Source organism: Diadema antillarum, unplaced genomic scaffold, assembly GCF_040938485.1.
Source record: "Diadema antillarum isolate AM-2024a unplaced genomic scaffold, OU_Dant_1.0 seq00001161_RagTag, whole genome shotgun sequence".
NCBI classification, from domain to species: domain Eukaryota; kingdom Metazoa; phylum Echinodermata; class Echinoidea; order Diadematoida; family Diadematidae; genus Diadema; species Diadema antillarum.
This window is the reverse complement of record NW_027271970.1, coordinates 823,716-842,685: the sequence shown is the minus strand read 5'-3', so window position 1 is coordinate 842,685 and position 18,970 is coordinate 823,716. Positions and strand designations below refer to the sequence as shown.

Genomic DNA, 18,970 nt, shown 5'->3' with positions numbered 1-18,970 from the left:
GATACCGCGATGATCCGTAGCCCTTCGTCCTGCTATATGCGCAACGGGGGAAGTTAAATTAAATATTTAGAACCTTACAAGTCAAGTTCAATCTGTTTGCAGTGGAAAAACCCTAGGAGAGAAAGACGTTATGCAAGAACAATAGTTTCGAACATGTCTTGATGATCCGGAAGGAAGCAAGATAGAAATTACATCCGGCGATGACTACTTTTATTGCGGATCGTTCCGTTGGAGACAATGGCTTCACATGTGCATAAAATCCTTGACACCTGCACCCACACAAAAACATTCACGCACAAACACACAAACACACACACACACACACAACACATACATGCAAACGCACGCACGCACACACACACACACACACACACACACACACACACATCAATTCGTCTCTTTTGTCTTACCATCGGGTGCCGAAAGACTGATGTTTTTGGACTTCGAACCGCTGTTGACGTCACAGCGATACGTTCCCTCGTCCAGTCTCGAGAACAAAAAGATGTCAAGATAGCTCGTGCAATACTCTTGACCTCTGACTTCGATCGTCCTGAATACATCGCCTTCGACAACTGTGTGAGCAAAACCTGTTGCAAAAAACAAACAAACAAACAAACAAACAAGAACTAGATAGTCTCCGCTTCTGCTGATATACAGATGTCGTTTCCTGGGGGGCATTTCATGAAGCAGTTTGGTCAGATATTTTTCTGATAAACTGTTACAAGCTACTGAAATCCTTGCATCTGATTGGCTGAGAGCAAATTCGTCCGACAACTTTGTCAGACAAAATGCTTCATGAAATGCCCCCCAGATCATTTCCCTTTGCAGACCCACACATTTTAAAGGGATAGTACAGTGTTGGTGGAGATGAAAATTGGGCTTTTAAATTTTTGCAAGATACCAAGAAAACACTTATGATATAGTACAGAGCATACCATTTTAAGAGGAATTCAAAGTTTGTTTGATGCAAATCGGGTTTGGAATGACTGAAACATCCAAAAACAAAGTAAAACAAAGCGATCGTAATGAAGTGTGGGTCCCACACTTTATTAGAATTACTCTTTTTTGGATATCTCAGCCATTTCAAAACCAATTTTCATCAAATAAACGTTGAATTCCTCAAAGAATTACATGCTATTTCATATTTCATAAGAGGTTTCTCATTATCTCACCAAAAAATGTTAGAAACCTGAAATTAGGTCTCACCAAAACTATACGATCCCTTTAACTATGAATCTGGATTAAGGCTTATAAAGATGTCACCTCGACCAAAACCAAAAGTAGCCAAAAAAAACCCGGTGAACTCTATACTCCGAATCCAATCTATATAAAGAGAATAGACATGTTTTCCTTTCGAATTTAGAGAGATTTTCTTTGTCTCGTAGTATCATCTCGAAAATCGGGTGAGTCATTGAATGGTAAGAGGGGAAAACATTTTTTTTTTTTAATACTTGGATAGAATACATTTTAATGAAATCTGTGAATACATCTCGAAGTTTTTTTATCGCAGCTGATGGATAACCTACTTGCATTGATTATCCGGGACCATGAGATGTCATGAACGTAGCTGCAATTGGCAGCCGAACACGTGATTCGTACGTCATCTCCCAGGACGAATCCTGACGTGGCTTGTATCGTCAGACTTCCCTCGTATGCTGAAAAACATGATTCAGTGGAATGAAATCTTAATTTGGAAAACGTCTATTTTTCTCTTCACACCATTCATGCGGAGACACTTCTGAAGCAAAAATAATACTCCATCAATAATGAGAGTATGCATATATGCACACATACATACGCACAGACACGCACACAGACGCGCACATACACACTGACATAATCATGGATGTAAATAGATAAGAATATTAAGCTATAGTGTTTCAAAGGGAATGGAGTGAGGCACAGACCATGTAGATCCGACTTTTCACTCATTACTTTCAAGAGTGGCATATTTCAAGATTTTTTTTTTATCTGATGCGCTCATGCACTTTCACTGACTCAACGTTTTGAAACAATGATCTAACACACAAAGTCCTTTCATGTGCATTTCTTTTTCTATGTCGTTTCATTAATGCATTCATTCATTCAGTCATTCATTCATGTTTTTATTTTCATTTCCAATCAATATACATAGATATTACAAACATCATATGACAAAATATCTTGTAACATAATACATCTTGTTTCATAAAGGACTTGGTGGGAATGGAAATTGAGGGGCTGCTAAAAAGAGAACTTGTATAGTGCAGTCCCCTCACTTACTCACGTTACATTACTGCAATACATTAATACATAGCTTACAAAACTACAATACAATGTACCGTACAAGCTAATCATTGGAAGTATACACTTTTCATTACATTGTGACGTATCATTAGTGTAAATGATTAATTAACACCTGGGGGCGTTTCATGAAGGAACTTGTCGGATAAAATGTCCGACAAGTCAATTATATCCGACAAGTTCAGAGAAATCAGCCAATCAGACTAAAGAATTTCTCAAAACTTGTCGGATATAATTGACTTGTCAGATATTTTATCCGACAAGTTCCTTCATGAAAGGCCCCCCCCCCCCCAGGACTTTTGGTTATTCGACCATACTAGTGCAGTAGTTCTCTTCTTACCGTATTTCACAACAACATCCTGTTCTGCTTCACGATATGCACCTGTGGCCTTGCACCTGTAAGTTCCGTCGTAGCGGGCGTAGTCCGTCGAATAGATTTGGAGATCGAGATTGATTGTTCCTGCGCCCACTGTCACGGACGCGAGGTAGTCGTCTGCGCTTTGATTTACACTAGCGCCCTCAGGAGTCAGCCAAGAAACGCGAGGTTGAGAGCCGCCAAACGAGATGGCACATTCCATCCAGTAGAAGAGCTTAGTGAAGTTGTAGGCGCCGCTGATATGTGTCACAGTGAGCTCATCTGGGATCAGTGAGAGAATATTAATGTCGTAAACGTGATACTCAACAATTTCAACATCATCATAATTTTTTCATACATTACATCAGGCCCCCTAAGAACAGTTTAGGTCCTATTTTGTTATCATTATAACACTGAGGACATTCGCAGCCGTTCTTAGCACTATTCTACACCAGATAGAATTACCTGCAAATTACAGTGCACTCCCGTTACAACGAACACGGTTATAACGAAATTTCGTTATAACGAAGTAAATCTTCCGGTCCCAAAATTATCACCATTAAAGTCTATGGTACAAAATTCGCTTATAACGAACACGGTTATAGCGAAATTTCCGTTATAACGAAGTCTTTTCCGAGCGCCACAGACAAAGAAAAACAAAAGAAATGTGCTCCGTTATAACGAAATGCGAATTGCTTTCGAAAATACGTAGCAGAACAAGCATTTATAGCGTCTCTGCATGGGTGAACGCGTCACACCACCGTGTGTTCGCTCCTTGTGTCACGCACAGATTCTGAGGGGGACTTGCGTTTATTATTGTGATACAATTATCCCATCACATTTCATATAGCTTTCCAGTGTATGATGAGTTTTCGGCAAACAGAATATGATATATATACGTGGTTTCCTTGTTTTCGTTATATATTGTATTTGTTCGGTTATAACGAAATTTCGTTATAACGAAAGAAAACTGCCGGTCCCGAGCATTTCGTTATAACGGGAGTGCACTGTATATCAAAATCAAACAAACTCTGAGCAAGATAGATGAACAAGTAAAATAAATCCGACTCAAAAACTCGAACGAAACCGAACCTGAATCTACTGACACACTGTCAACGGACGACCCGATCGAAGACCGACCAGTGCAGGTGTAGGTACCGGCCAAGTATCCTGAGAGGAGAATTATCCGAGAAACTATGCTGGACGCCCCTGCAGTTTCAGTGACATCGTACACTCCGTCCCTATATTGCCCTGTTATGACAGTCCCGTTTGGTAAAGTCCACTCAACTGAAGAGGGGGCCTCTTGAAAGTACTGGACGTGGCAGGTGATTGTGTAGAAAAGTTGCGATTCGTTGAAGACGGGCGGGTCAACACTCACAGTCATGCCAGCTGCAGCGAAGATGTATTAGAAAAAAAAAAAGGTCTCTATGAATTCAATAGGTTTAATTGCCCATTCTCAGACAACAACGTATACTTTGACAATGCATTTGTCACGGTAGTATTAGCAGTTCTTCCTGTTCTGACAATTCACAATTTGGAACTCACGAATTTGTCTCGTGGAGTTTCCATGCAAAATTTTATGTCTTTTTTTTTGAGGAACCAAACTAAAATATTTACCATTATTGTAGGCCTTACTTATAATGATGTGAATACGCGAGTTACCATACTACCGATATAACTTCAATCAATCAATCAATCAATCAATCAATCAATCAATCAATCAATCATAGTTTATTTCAAATCAACGAAAATCAAAACACAACGCTGAAGGAGTTTTCAATGACATTCCAAGGTCATCAACATTATTGTAGAAGTTACATTTTTCCTTGTTCGGATGAAGTAAGAGCAACTCACGCTTAAAGGATTCGTAATAATCAATTTCTTGAAGAAATTAATTATAATTTAAACAAAAAAAGATTCGTCTCATCTGGTTCTGTTTTGGATGATTATACGGCAAGTTGGTTTATCAGTTTCACAATAAGAGAATGGCTTGCGATTTATGTATAGGGTCAATCAACAAACGTCACGAACAGATGAACATAATCAACTTGGTGTGATTTATAGCGAGAAAATGATATCGTTTCCAAACACTGACCTCCGAACGAAGAGAAGTTACTCCTTCCCGTGTCACGGTTCACCGAGCATATGTAAGTGCCGTCGTCCTGCTCATCGTAGTTCGTAATAGTCAGCGTGGACACACCGGGCGAATCGCCTGCGGTAAAGCCGGAAATAGTCATCCCGTTTCCACTGGTAAGTAGGACCGGTGTCTGGATGGTCTCGTTGGAGAAGTACCAATCCATGGTGTACACGTCATCATTGTCGGCTGTGCACTGAAGCAAGACTGTCTCGTCGTGCACGATGTTCGTTAAGTTTGTGACGATCACCTGTCCGGTAAACCCTATCATACAGGCAAAAACATATTATAGACTAGAAAAAAAAATACAGGCAAAAACATATTTAGACTAGAATAAAAAAAGCAATTAACAACACGAGGGAAATACTGTATAAAAGCGTTTTGAACAATCAAGAGCAGGAGTAAACCATGCATGCATGGAATATTCGAAGCTATTGGGGTGGCTAACAGTAATACTATTACGCAGCATAAAATCGGCACGGGTTATTAGATCGTTTTATTATATATTTTCGACTTACACGTGTAATCAATAAATTTTTTCTCTCACTCTCCCTCCTCGCCCCCCCCCCCCCTCTCTCTCTCTCTCTCTCTCATTTTTATTCTTACTAACATTAGAGTATAAATTCACTAACCATATTCAGTGTTTACAACTTGGGTCATGTTGAAACCATTAGCCTCGACAAGACAAGAAAACTCCACATCTTCATCGGTCAACACAAAACCAGTAAGGTCAAGCCTCTTGTTGAGTGTCAACACGCCCTCAACGCTGGTCTCCACATATCTGGGTTCTCCCGTGATCACCTGACCATCAGCGAGCCACGTGACAGTGGGAGGTGGATAGTAGGACCCCTCACACCACAGAGTGTAGGTGTTGGTGGACGGGTTGTAGGAACTTGACGTGTTGGTGATCTGGAGTACGTTATCTTCGGAAGATATGAAACGAGTGCAGAAGGCGATGGACTTGACTTTTGGTCAAACTCTAATCTCGAAACGGTATCAGATAGCTGTAGGCTTTATTAATCCTATAATTCCGAAATTAAGAAGATAATTATAAGAACTATTGCACCATGACACATTTTTTTACTTTCCTCTTTTTTCCCTAGAAAAAAAAAGAATCAACATTTTCGATTTAATAACGAACCTTAGTAAAACAAGTTAAGTAAAAGATATGAAACAAGACCGTTTAGAAAAAAAAAACCGCAATACCAGTAATGATAACTTCCATTATAATACCTGAAGCCTAATTCACACAGAACACAATTCCGAAGTTAAAAACATATTATAAGAGCTATTGTACGATGACACAATTTTTGATTTTTCTATTTTTCTCCAAGAAAAAAATTTTTTCGAGCTAATAACGAACCTCAATAAAACAATATTGAAAGATGTGAAACAGGACCTTTTAGGGAAAAAAAATACCAGTAATGATAACTCACATAGGCCTAATACTTGTAGCCTAATTCATACAGAGTACAAGAACGAACAGTGGTTTCTGTCTAGAGAGTCCTTTCAACAGCAGCAGCCGCTCTTCCTATTGTTTCTTCCCCCGCATTTCTGATACATGTATCTGAAAGTGGCGCCACCGCTTTTACATTAGGGAGCTTTAGATTTTAGACGTGCGGACCTTCAAAGGAAAAAAAAACATGCTCTGAACATGCGCAGTAGCGCGGGTCAAGTTGATGCACGCTTCTGCGCATACTTAGATCATGTTTTTTTTTTCCCTTTGAACGTCCGTGCGTCTAAAATCTAAAGCTCCCTAGTATCTCATCGTCAAAAACTCACTGCCTGTGGCGCACCCGTAGAATTCCAAGTTGATTTCATCGTTTCCGTCCGTGTCTCGCGAATTGACTCGGAGATATCGTGATTCGATCACCGGATCGAACGTCTGCCAGACAGTCCCCTGACCACCGTTAAAGTCCTGGGAGGAAGAGTATCAAGAAATATCCGACGCGATGACAGTTTGAAAGAGTATATCATTGTGAAAATTCAAATCTAGTGATATCTTTAGCTCTATATATCGCTAGACGACAACAGTTAACATTAACGCGTGCTATCTGCTGACATAATCCAGCAATCTGGAAGCAATCTGGAAGCGTCATGCCAATAACGTGGAGATTTTGTTCTACAGACTGGAATAATTTCGTTCATATCCTCTCACAAAACACATTATGGGATAATAAATACAATGTATTCTCCTAGTGATATTATATAACCTCTAAGTGTAGTTATATGCGCCCGGGCTTATTATTATGAGTTACTATATAATGACCGCCACCAAAGAAATGCATTTTTTCTCGCTTTCCAACAAATGTGACGCTCACTTATACAACAAAAGTTATGACTGCAACAACAGTAATATTGACTAATAGGGTCTTACCAGGATTGTGTACAAGCATTACAGTGAAAGCTTGGTATTGAGAAATATGAGAAGTTAATGTCACCTTGCGAGAAATTTTGGGCGTCTATATGAGGTTTATTGAATCAATTACAAAATTAATGATAAAATGAGGTCAAAAATTAAAATAACGTCACGTTAAAGTTGATGCCGACTTTGGCAACATAGCCTTTACAGTTTGCTTATCTTTATTTCTTTTAAACAATATTTCCTGTGCAATGAAGTTGGACAAAATTATGTATAAATCTAAAGCTTTGTATCTGGCCAATTCATAACTCTCAAAAACTTTTAAAAATCCCAACATTATAAGTCTATCATTTAGAGTGTAATTGTAGATATAGATATTGCAACGTTAATACAAATAACAATATAATAATAATAATCATGATAATATACATTGAATTATAGTTGCAGATGATCATTGTTAAGGAGACTATGTAGTATGAAAAAAGAAATAAAGGTACAAATCTATCAAGTTTACCAAGTTTCTGGACCAGACGTCCGACGTGGTGTCCCGATAAGATACCCGATAGGAAGCCACAAAGTCACTTGCACTCCCCTGAATAGCTAGTCCAGCAAACTGTCAGAGGTCAAACATACAGAAGGAAAGACAGATTTTAGTTTCTAAATAAGTGTTTTGTTTGCTTTTTTAACATTTTCTTTCTATGTATAGACACATAAAATAACCACACACAGAAACTCCTGTATAAACAATGCAAGTGAAGAGTACATAATCTATGCAGCTAATTTAAAGTCTAACCTATTGATGAGGATAGTGTATATTTTGTCAGTATCGAATCCAGGCCCGTGTGAACTCTGGAAAAATCCATGAATGCAGCCTCTGACAAAAATATATGGTTACGAAGACAACTTGTTTTGAATAGTATTGCTAATTCCAGTTTAGAGGTATACTAGATTATTTCTTACAAAGATTTTGATCTCGCAGAAAAATCACTTAATGCCAACTAACACTTTTGTTTCGATGGCGCTTTGAAGACAAAAAACGAAATACAAAAACTAAACTTTTATGTCGCGTCATTTCATTCAGTTTTATTTCATTTCATTTATTTTTTTTCATTTCCTACAAGTGTGCAGTTATGGTAAAACATTATGTGCATAGTTATACAAAATCAATACAGAGAATAAATAAATCAAATCAAATCAAATCGATACAACTTTGGAATATGATGCATTGAGAATAGAGCCTATTTTTTTCTTTTGTAATTGAAGTTTTCACGACTTATTTCGTTAGAAAATCATTGGCGAATTGTGGATACTTATGTAGACGTAATGCGTATTCGATTACCTTATGTTGAATACCGAAATCGATGGTGATATATCCTGAAGTGTCAGTGAGCGTGGAACTCCACGGGGTAATCCCATTTAAAGCTGGGACGCTGGAAACGGTCTGCAGGTTGTAATAATTGTATCAAAACAAGAGAAGTTCCCGTGCTGAATGATGATCATTACACCTTTGATTTATGCTGCCGATGTAAAACGTCATTGATAGCTAGTAATTCAAAATTCAAGAGGAAAGTTCCTTCCGCATGATAAAAGCAAAAAATAGTAAAGGAAGAGATGGAAGGTGATACAGCATATGTGACGCATGGTTATTTCGCGACTATGATATTGACACAATTAAAGGTTTCATTCTGATAAAAAAAAAAAAATCAAGGTTGTTTTCGAAAGAGGGTAGCCAATAAAGTGGATAGGAAAATCCATTGTTCTATACTATTCATTTAACAATGAATCCAGTGCATCAACTTGTCATCAGAAAGTACAGTTATAGCTGCTAAAAATATGCAAATTTTTTTATTTTTAATTTATAGAATTTGATAATCTCGCCGAGAAGACAATTTGAATTCATTACAATTACAATACTTTACTCAAGCAATTGAGTAACGCAAGTGAACCTAAAAACGTGAAATATCAAGCTCTTAAAGTCCTCATCTGGAGCATTCTAGCCAGCGCGTTACTTCGAGCTTTGCGAGTTATACCTCTAGATGTATTCAAAATGTCCTTATTCACAAATTAAGATAAGGTATCATGGATGTCATTATTCACATTTGTGTGTGACCATTACGTATAATTATCATGCGCACCTGTAACCGCCATGCCAGCTCTGTCCTGGATGTAGACCTACAAACATTCAACACAGATTTTCGTCGTCAGCTTTAGCCCTAGGGTTATTGTAGTCCTACTTGGCAGTGCAATACCTCTAGCTACCACTGACGTATAAAGAGTCCCAAAGTTTGACGTCATAACCACTCATTGCCATGGAAACTGATCCGAAACAACCTCTTCTGGTCCGAGTATTTATGCGCGCACCTGCAGGATCCAAACCAAGCTATAACAAAATACTGTAACATCATCACTGCAGTATTGCTCATAAACTCACCGGATTTGACGTTATCTGGAGTAGTCGAATGGATCCGTCTTCGAAGCCCAGTGAGCGCTCACACACAGCTGGTTATCATAACGAAATGCAAAACAGCAAGAATGAAATCATAACAATAGAGAGTTTTCGGCTATCGACACGAAACACGAGTACAATTCCGTCATCATACATATATATAACTATTATAGCATAGATGTGTTCATGTCTGTCTGTTTGTATGTATGTATGCATGTGTATGTATGTACGTGCAATTACGTGATATGTAATGTATTAAAGGAATATAATTGGTGTAGACTTCTTTGCTTCAGCACTATGAATGCCAGGTGTGTTAACGAACTTAACTCTTCTTCATTTTACTTCGTTTAACAGAAAAATCACACACAAATTATACGCACACAGATCATTGTGACATAAAGCATTACATAAATGAGGGGGAAAAAGTTTCGACAGAAACCCCTAGAAGACGACAAATTAAAATCCTTTGCCACAACATTGCATTTTGATGATTAAAAAGCAACCAAACCGTTGAACTTCACATTTTACTGATGAGACACAACATTAAATGTCATTTCATTCATTGTCTTACAGGGGTATACTTTTCTTTTCCATTCATTGACAAACGGTTCGAAGGACTGCCGACTTACGAGTTTGCACTTCCACGGCGAGGCGGTCATACCGATTCTGATAGTTCACAGTACAGAAGAAGGTGGCGTTCTCCACTTGGTTCCGGGGAAATCCCTGATAGGTCAAAGTTGACGTTCTGTCGCAACCTGGTTGGCCAGATTCCACTATGGTTATTGACGTCATACTGTTGGACAGGTCTACGACCGGCATTGGGGGATCGAGGCTCTGCGTCCATGACCACGTGATGCCGGTGATTGGACGACCTCTGACGTCACAGGTCAATGTAAGGTCAGAGTTGAAATGGTGACTGGTTCTGTTGACTGACGTCACTTCAGCTTCTACAACTGATTGAAAAAAAAAATAATGAAATGCTATCGAGTGGTATACCCTTTGAATAAAAACGGATAATCTGTTGTGGCTTGAGGAGGAACTTGAACAACAACAACAACGAAAAAAAAAAAATCAGCAGGGAATACTTCAGTAACTCAGACACCCTTCGTGTATGTCGTCACCAAGGAAAATATTAGGACAACCAGGAACACATACCAATAGGCAAAGAAAAGAATATCAGTTATGCTGAAGGCTCTGCGGCAGGTTTTCATTTTGGAATGTGTGCTTGTCGCGAGTCTGACACCCACGAGTCATACAGCCCACGGGATTGGCACTAGGCAAAAATGAGCATGAGTCTAAAGCCAGACTGACACTTGCACGACTTTTGGCCACGATTTTGTCGTGGCAAGTCGTGGCCAAAATTGTGAACATTTCAAAATTCTCGTCCCGACATGGCACGCAGGTCACGACGGGTCTACGCACACTTCACGCCAGTATATGGTTTGCGCACTGGCACGATTCGATTCGTGCCAATGCGTGCCGCAGAATCGTACAAGTGTAAAGCGAGGCTGACACTTGCACGACTTTTGGCCATGATTTTGTCGTGGCAAGTCGTGACCAAAATTGTGAACATTTCAAAATTCTCGTCCCGACATGGCACGCAGTCACGACGGGTTTACGCACACTTCACGCCAGTTTACGTCAAGTTTGCGCACTGGCACGATTCGAGTCGTGCCAATGCGTGCCAAAGAATCGTGCAAGTGTCAGCCTGGCTTGCAGCCTGGCTTAACATTTTGTTTTCAACATCACCAACATCATAGCATCATAACATTATCACGGGACTTGCCGTACGCAGTGCAGTGTCGAACGCGTTGACCTTCTCTGCCTATTGTTCGACTAATGGGCCTTATTTGCCTATAAAATAGTGTCGAGCTCATGGACTGTATGACTCATGGACCTTTTCTTTTTCATTGCCGAGCTCGCGGGCTGTATGACTTAATGGAAGGACACCGTTAGAATTGAGGGAAATCTGCCTTTACTTACATGTGGCTTGGCAGTAGAAGAGTGTCAAAATCTCCTCATCATTCAACTCTTTCTCAAAGAACATGACGTCACTGTAGGCTGCGTTCGCATTTTCATCGTCCTCGTTTGAAGTACCAAGGAGAAACCTATTTAAGCTGTCTAAGCTGTTAAATTCGTGCTCATGGGTTGATCCGGAGCCTTGATGGAGAAAGAAAGAATAACTTATTTCAGTTATCCCATGCTTTTTCTTCTTTGCAACTTATGTGTACATTTATTGGTAAAGGAATAAAAAAAAACAATGGAAGTGCAATTCTTGTAAATTTGGTACACTTAATTGATGTAGTACAGCAGTTTTCAATTATTGATATAAATCAAAAGTTCCGCATAATCTAAAAAAAGAGATACTTAAATCGCCTATCAAAGCAAATATTTCGTCTCACCTGAAAGTTATTTGTTGAAGATATCACTATATTGCGTAACAGTCTGGTAACAGGGGACAAACGTATTACATCAACAATGGAAAATGACGACACAAAGATAGATAAAGCAATAAAACAAAACGATGAAAAATAATCCACACAATTCAAGTGGAATTCCGCAGTCCAGTGAAAGAAATACACAGACACGCGATACAGATGCAAATGCAAGCATATACACACAGAAACATACACACAAACACTGGCACACACGCAAATAAACAAACAAACAAACAGACAAAAAATCCCTCTCCCCTTGTTTTACTGTTATCTATAACAAGACGCACAGTTTGAATGATAAACCCACGGGGTCTTTATCTAAGGCTAGAATATTCGTGACACCATAATGCGACGAAAGGTTTTTTTTTTTTTTTTTTGGTTCTGTTTTGTTTTGTTTGCTTTGTTTGTTTGCTTACTTCGAAATACGCCGTCAATGTACCCTCTCCCTCCTGTTACGTCATCGAAAGTCAAAGTGACGTGATGCCATACATCAGAAGTCATGCCGGTGACAATGACGTCATTCCATTTACGACCATCGGATCGAAATTTGGCAACGTACTGCACAAATACAAGGTAGTAGAACAACATTCCGTTTAAATGAGACAAAAGTTGCAGAAGAGGAAACATTATATACATGTACCACGTAACCAGCGCACATAAGTATTTGTCTAAACACGTCCTTTCACATTCATAGGAGTCCTTGTACGATGAAAGCAGAAACATTCCAGCACAAAAGGAACATATTATGATATAGATATTATCATTCATACTAAAACATGCGCTCCCTTATGACTTCTGGTCTTTGAAGTAGTTCGCGTAATGTCCAAAGCAAGTTAACTATTATAAGGAATGTCGAAAATGTGGGGGAGGGGGACGGGGGAGTCGTACACAAATAGTCGACCACTTTATGCTTTGTATAGATTCGAAGCTAACAAACAACAAAACAACTACGGGGCGATGATCTTTCTTCTCAAATCTCCTTGGACACTGCATGGAGCAAAGAAAAACAAGTGAAATTCTGACGATTATTACAAAGTAGTTTGGTAAAGTACCCACCTCCAATGTATTCTTTTGGAAGAAACCAAATCCATTCGAAGCCGTATAGGAGTCCACAGTGGAACTCATTATCTCGCTGCCGCTCCCGAAGAAGTACAGCTTGGAGCCGCCGTTCGGTCCGTTTTGTTTCATCCACAGCGACACTGTCATTCCGTCGGCACACCATCCGACCTTGGACAGACACTCGCCAGCGAAGCTCCCGAGGTTTAGCCCTCTGACCTCGCCGCCGCTTGTGCCGGTGAGAAAGGCACATTTCTGAGGCAACTAAGGAATGCAAAGCATACAATTTTTTATGTGGGTGAGGCAGTTGAATTTTCCTCATCATCGAGCGTTACAAAGCACTACAATATTTGATTTTGGGTGAATGAGACCAACATTGGACAACACGGGGTCAAAGGGGGTAAGTTACCTGGGAAGGGGCATCTGTGTAAAGAACGGTTGCGCCCTGTACGGCGGACGGGCCACCCGTGTTCGAGATGATGGTGTTCTGTACGTGAGTCCCACAGGTCCCGGGAGGTTGTGGGTCGTTCACGGACGCTCGCCCGCTGAGATCCCAATACTCGGTGGGAGGTACGGCTACAGGTGGAAAAAATATAGCATGCCTATAACGCAGTCATCCGTGGAATTTTAGCATTGACCAAGATCCAGCTCCTAAACCAGATTCTGCATAAATATCATCACCGACTTTGCACAAACTCGACCGTTAAAGGTACAATGTATTAGGGATTTAAGAGGGCGCTGCTTCATGGATCAACGCTCTAGTACGCACCTGCTGAGTTCCGAAAGTCCGAACGATACAGATTTCTTTGGGTGAGTATGTGGAAAACGTGCTATAAATGAATGCCAATTTCAGTTCGTCTATTAATTCCGCCGTTGTTCCCGGCTGGTTCATACAGATCCTTCAAAGACAGAGTTTGTTTGCTATAGAAGCGGAAACTTGCCTGTAAATATCTACTTTATTCTACTGTTAACTACTTTAAACTTAGCTCATTCACCGTGGAGAAAAAGTAAGACGTAAATGAGTAGTTTAATAAGTATCAAATATTTTCTTTTCTTTGGGTGAGGGGAGGGTGATTTTTGTTAACAAGTACATAAACAGCTGACTACCAAAGATCGATAAAATTATATTGCGATTTCGAAGTCTGAATTGTGTCGTCGAAGTAAAAACAGCACTGTATCCTTTTAAGTATAAAAGAGGGTGAATTCAAAGTTCATAGTAAGAACTGAAGAGAAATAACAACAACTTCAAATCAGTGGAGGATAATTCGCGTTACCTGCAGGACTAGGACAGGCGTAGCGGACCTCGTAGTCTTGACAACCACTGTTGTCTGCTTCGAGACACACGAGTCCGTCGGTCGCACAGACGTACGGATACGATAGACTGTTGGAGGAAGGCGTCCAGATAACCTCTGACCCCACTTCTCGACACTGGGCGAAGAGGGGGTCCAAGCAGAGCGTCGAATCGCTCTATAAGGAAAAATAACAATGATCGGATCACTAAGTCAGCTTATGATTATAATGATATTAATAATGCTAATAATGATAATGATAATAATAATAATAATAATAATAATAATAGTAATAATAATAATAATGATAACAACAATAGCAATAATATTGGTAATAATATAAATGTATGAATTGCTTTTAAGACGCATATCACGATTCCAAATAATTCGTGATAAGCGTGAAAAAGAGAACTTTTAAACATGCATTATGCTTTAGGACCTTGATCTCATAATATAGCAAACTTGCATCTGGAGCCAGTGTACAAATTTTGTGACTGTTGCCATGCAACCTTGGTTGCATCAACTGAAGTATAAGCCGGATGGAAAGTGCTCTCACTCCATTCTATGGAGAAGCATTCAAACTAGTTGGCTTCCACTTTATAGTACACACATATAGTCTAACACAATTACTTCATTTTCAGTATGAGGAGTGTCCTTTAAAGTATTTTTACACGTGGGTATCACAGTGCTGAAGTTTATCATGATTTTCCTCGGGTACCCAGCAAAAATGAACATGCATTAAAGCTAAAAATCCTGGGTATCAAAACGTGATCATATGCCGAATGACGGCTGCTATAGTGTTTAGTAAGCTTACCGAAAGGTGAGCAGTGTACTTTTCATCGTCCCCTGTTGCGTCCACATTGCTGACGTCATACCATTGCGTCCAATAGATAGTTTCTGAGAAAAGACAATAATTATGCATGTAGATGTCTGTGTAATTTTAGCAATATTCAAGCAATGCTTGACTGGTATCTTTATACAGTATACTGCGTAAGATATGAACGATTTAGATTAGGACTTTTGAGAGTGCGATGTAGAAGTCATATTTCAAAATTCTTACTCATCATTGCTCATTTATCATTGTCACAAATAAAATAGTAGTAATTACCGATAGGTGAAGAAGGACGGAATTCGATGTAATATCTCATTCAATAGAATTTCGGGGTTTTTTTTTCTCTCTCTTTTTATCTTCTGACAGATCAGTCATTTCCTAAAAACATTCAAGTGGTAACAAGCGACATATACATCCTTTTACTGTTTTATCGAGTTTTTCAAGTGCAATTAAGTTAAAATCTGTCTATATGGGTGCATGATAAGTATCACTGACGAACGTTAGTATAAAGGTCCAGTTTACCATTGGGAGCAGTTATTTGAAAAATGTTCAGGATATCGCCTTTCATACATATGTGTAGGTCTGTTGTACCACAAAACACCCTCCCATGTAAAAGTTTTGCAATAAAGCCTAAGATATAAGAAGATGTCAGTATTTTTCTCAATAAACCGTGGCAGAAACAGTTTAATCTGGAAACATTTTTATTATAGTTATTGTTCACATTTTTTATATTTAACAATACTTAGCATCCATTGTACTGATTCAAATTTTCACATTGGTTGTTTCTTCCCCTAACTCACATTTTAGAACTATTTTAAAGCACTAATGCTGAGTTTTTGTTTCATCTGCAAATGGTAAAATATAATTATGCCTTTAGATTATAGTGGCGACTTCCCTGTCTTTTGGCCCAGTGAGCGGTAATCTTTGTTTCTGATATTTACTGATCGACAAGGCCAGAGTAATACTCAATTATTCTCGCTGTGTATGTTTCAAATAATATTCTTAAAATGACTTCACCAGTTTCACAAGTTGTGAACAGTTATTTGTACTTATACCTTGTGGACACAATAGTCGAACTTCGTAGTCAAAGCACGTGAAGTTGTGAGCCTCAAGTTGTTGAGAGCCACTGCACACTAGCCCGCCCTCTATCGTGCATGGTACCGCAAGTTGTTGTCCAGTGAGGTCCCAGGCCACCTCCGTGTATTTGGCTCTACATTCTATGTCTGCCGGATATGGGCAAGCTTCCTAAAGATCCAATAGTTCCACGGACAGTAATTATTGTTTGTTGTGTATTTAGCAGCTTTTCGTGGGATTAAACATTTGTAAGAAAACAGGATTGTTTTATTTTGTTCAATGTGAAAGCGTAAGGGTGGGATTTCACGGAGCACGCGAACGATTTGCGAATGACGCGAATGGCAAAATCCAGCATTCGCATTTTAGTCTGCAAAAGATCGCCAAACAAACGTGAGGGTTCGGAAGCGTCGTCAATTGTTCGCGAATGTCGTTTTTACTTCGGCGATAATTTCAAAAAAGTTTGAAATTTTTTGCGAACCTTTTCCGCACACTTAGTCGGGATTTGCTCGTGAATTGTTCTCGAAAGTGTCTTTAAAGCTTCGCCATATGCGCAAGACCTTCGCAAGACACGCGCGATGTTCGCAAAATGTTCGTGAAACCCCAAACAGACTCCGAAACTTCGGAGAAAGTCTCGCGTATGTTACGCGAAATCTGCGAAGTTTTTCCGATCATTTTACGACGTAATCGCGAACTGTTCGCGTACCTTTTGAGACATTCTCGCGAACGTTTAGCGCACGTTTGAGGGATGTATGCCCTGTACGTTTTCTACAAATAAAAATCGTAGTATACATCTAAACATCAAACAATTAAATATTAACAACTATAGTAACGAAAGAAATTAAAGACTAGCAAAGAGAAAGAATATTTGATATACAAAAAAAAAATCGCAGAATACACTTAAAATCAATCTTAAAGGGAAGGTAAACCCCAAGAGCAATGTGGATTGAGTGAAAGCAGCAGCATTAGTAGAACACATCAGTGAAAGTTTGAGGAAAATCGGACAATCGATGCAAAAGTTATGAATTTTTAAAGTTTTTATGTTGGAACTGCTGGATGAGGAGACTACTAGAGGTTATGACGTATGAGTGGACAACAATACCAAGAAAATATAAAGAAATTTCTGCAAAAATCCATTTTTCATGAAAATTACAAATTCCATCAACTTGATATTGACATATGTTAAGGGTAGCAATTATTCTTCCTGCTTTCTGAAAGCGGTTGGTCCATTGCTCTTTCATAATTCTAGAAAAGTGAATTTTTGTTGAATTTCCTTTATATTTTCTTTGTATTGTTGTCCACTCATACGTCATATCCTCTAGTAGTCTCCTCATCCAGCGGTTCCAACACCAAAACTTTAAAAATTCATAACTTTTGCATCGATTGTCCGATTTTCCTCAAACTTTCACTGATGTGTTCTACTAATGTTGCTGCTTTCACTCACTCCACATTGTTCTTTGGGTTTACCTTCCCTTTAAGTATGTAAATTTCATTTGAACTATAGAGATTATGTGTTGGAGGAACTGCAAAAAAAAAGGAACAAATGCTTTACTAGTGGAGATACGTCCTAGGGGGAAAAAATGTAGGCAAACACACGATAGAGAAATGAGAGAAAAAGAAAGGAGAAATACAGGAAAGAAAAAAAAATCAACTCAAGAAAGCTTTTTGAGTTGATTTTTTTCTTGCTTCCACCTCTCCTTGCTACATTTTCTCCCATGATTATTGAAAATGTTTCGTTGTTCGCATTTGCGTCGCGTGTTCTTCGTGTACGTAACATGCTGTACTTTAGCAATGATACACACGACAATCGCACATACGTCGTGGGAACTTCGCACAAATTGCGCAAGAATAGTTTTCGGCTTCATTGTCGGAAAACATTCGGAGAAAAACTTTTCCGAATGTTGGATTTTGTCATTCGCGTCCTTCGCAAATCGTTCGCGTGCTCCGTGAAATCCCACCCTAAGGGTGGGATTTCACGGAGCACGCGAACGATTTGCGAAGGACGCGAATGGCAAAATCCAGCATTCGTATTTTAGTCTGCAAAAGTTCGCCAAACGGTCGTGAGCGTTCGGAAGCGTCGTCAGTTGTTCGCGAATGTCGTTTTTACTTCGGCGAGAATTTCAAAAAAGTTTGAAATTTTTTGCGAACCTTTTCCGCACACTTGGTCGTGATTTGCTCGTGAATTGTTCTCGAAATTGTCTTGAAAGCTTCGTCATATGCGCAAGACCTTCGCAAGACACGCGCGATGTTCGCAAAATGTTCGTGAAACCCCAAACAGACTCCGAAACTTTGGAGAATGTCTCGCGTATGTTACGCGAAATCTGCGAAGTTTTTCCGATCATTTTACGACGTAATCGCAAACGGTTCGCGTACCTTTTGAGACATTCTCGCGAACGTTTAGCGCACGTTTGGGGGATGTATGACTTATACGTTTTCTGCAGATAAAAATTGTAGAATACATCTAAACATCAAAGAATTATTAACAACTATAGTAACAAAAGAAATTAAAGACTAGCAAAGATAAAGAAATGTTTGATATACAAAAAAAAAAAATCGCAGAATACACTTAGAATTTATCTTAACTATGTAAAATTTCATTTGAACTATAGAGATTATGTGTCGGAGGAACTGAAAAAAAAAATCAAATGCTCCTTACTATAGTGGAGATAGGTATTAAGAAAAAGAATGTAGGCAAGCACACGAT

General features: G+C 39.2%; 1 protein-coding gene across 1 annotated transcript in view; it reads right to left on the bottom strand.

The window, feature by feature from the left end:
• Positions 1 to 387: 387 nt before the first annotated feature.
• LOC139744331 (uncharacterized) overlaps positions 388 to 18,970 on the bottom strand; it is a 30,222-nt gene continuing 11,639 nt past the window's right edge. The window contains exons 9-25 of the mRNA XM_071654772.1: positions 16,251 to 16,418; positions 15,178 to 15,260; positions 14,349 to 14,541; positions 13,484 to 13,650; positions 13,075 to 13,338; positions 12,435 to 12,576; positions 11,564 to 11,740; positions 10,210 to 10,533; positions 9,566 to 9,633; positions 7,649 to 7,747; positions 6,555 to 6,690; positions 5,405 to 5,695; positions 4,734 to 5,036; positions 3,731 to 4,027; positions 2,624 to 2,920; positions 1,527 to 1,655; positions 388 to 587 (exon numbers count right to left, since the gene is read on the bottom strand). Coding sequence (XP_071510873.1) covers positions 388 to 587; positions 1,527 to 1,655; positions 2,624 to 2,920; positions 3,731 to 4,027; positions 4,734 to 5,036; positions 5,405 to 5,695; positions 6,555 to 6,690; positions 7,649 to 7,747; positions 9,566 to 9,633; positions 10,210 to 10,533; positions 11,564 to 11,740; positions 12,435 to 12,576; positions 13,075 to 13,338; positions 13,484 to 13,650; positions 14,349 to 14,541; positions 15,178 to 15,260; positions 16,251 to 16,418 — 3,338 coding nt within the window. The remainder of the gene's footprint in view (positions 588 to 1,526; positions 1,656 to 2,623; positions 2,921 to 3,730; positions 4,028 to 4,733; positions 5,037 to 5,404; positions 5,696 to 6,554; positions 6,691 to 7,648; positions 7,748 to 9,565; positions 9,634 to 10,209; positions 10,534 to 11,563; positions 11,741 to 12,434; positions 12,577 to 13,074; positions 13,339 to 13,483; positions 13,651 to 14,348; positions 14,542 to 15,177; positions 15,261 to 16,250; positions 16,419 to 18,970) is intronic.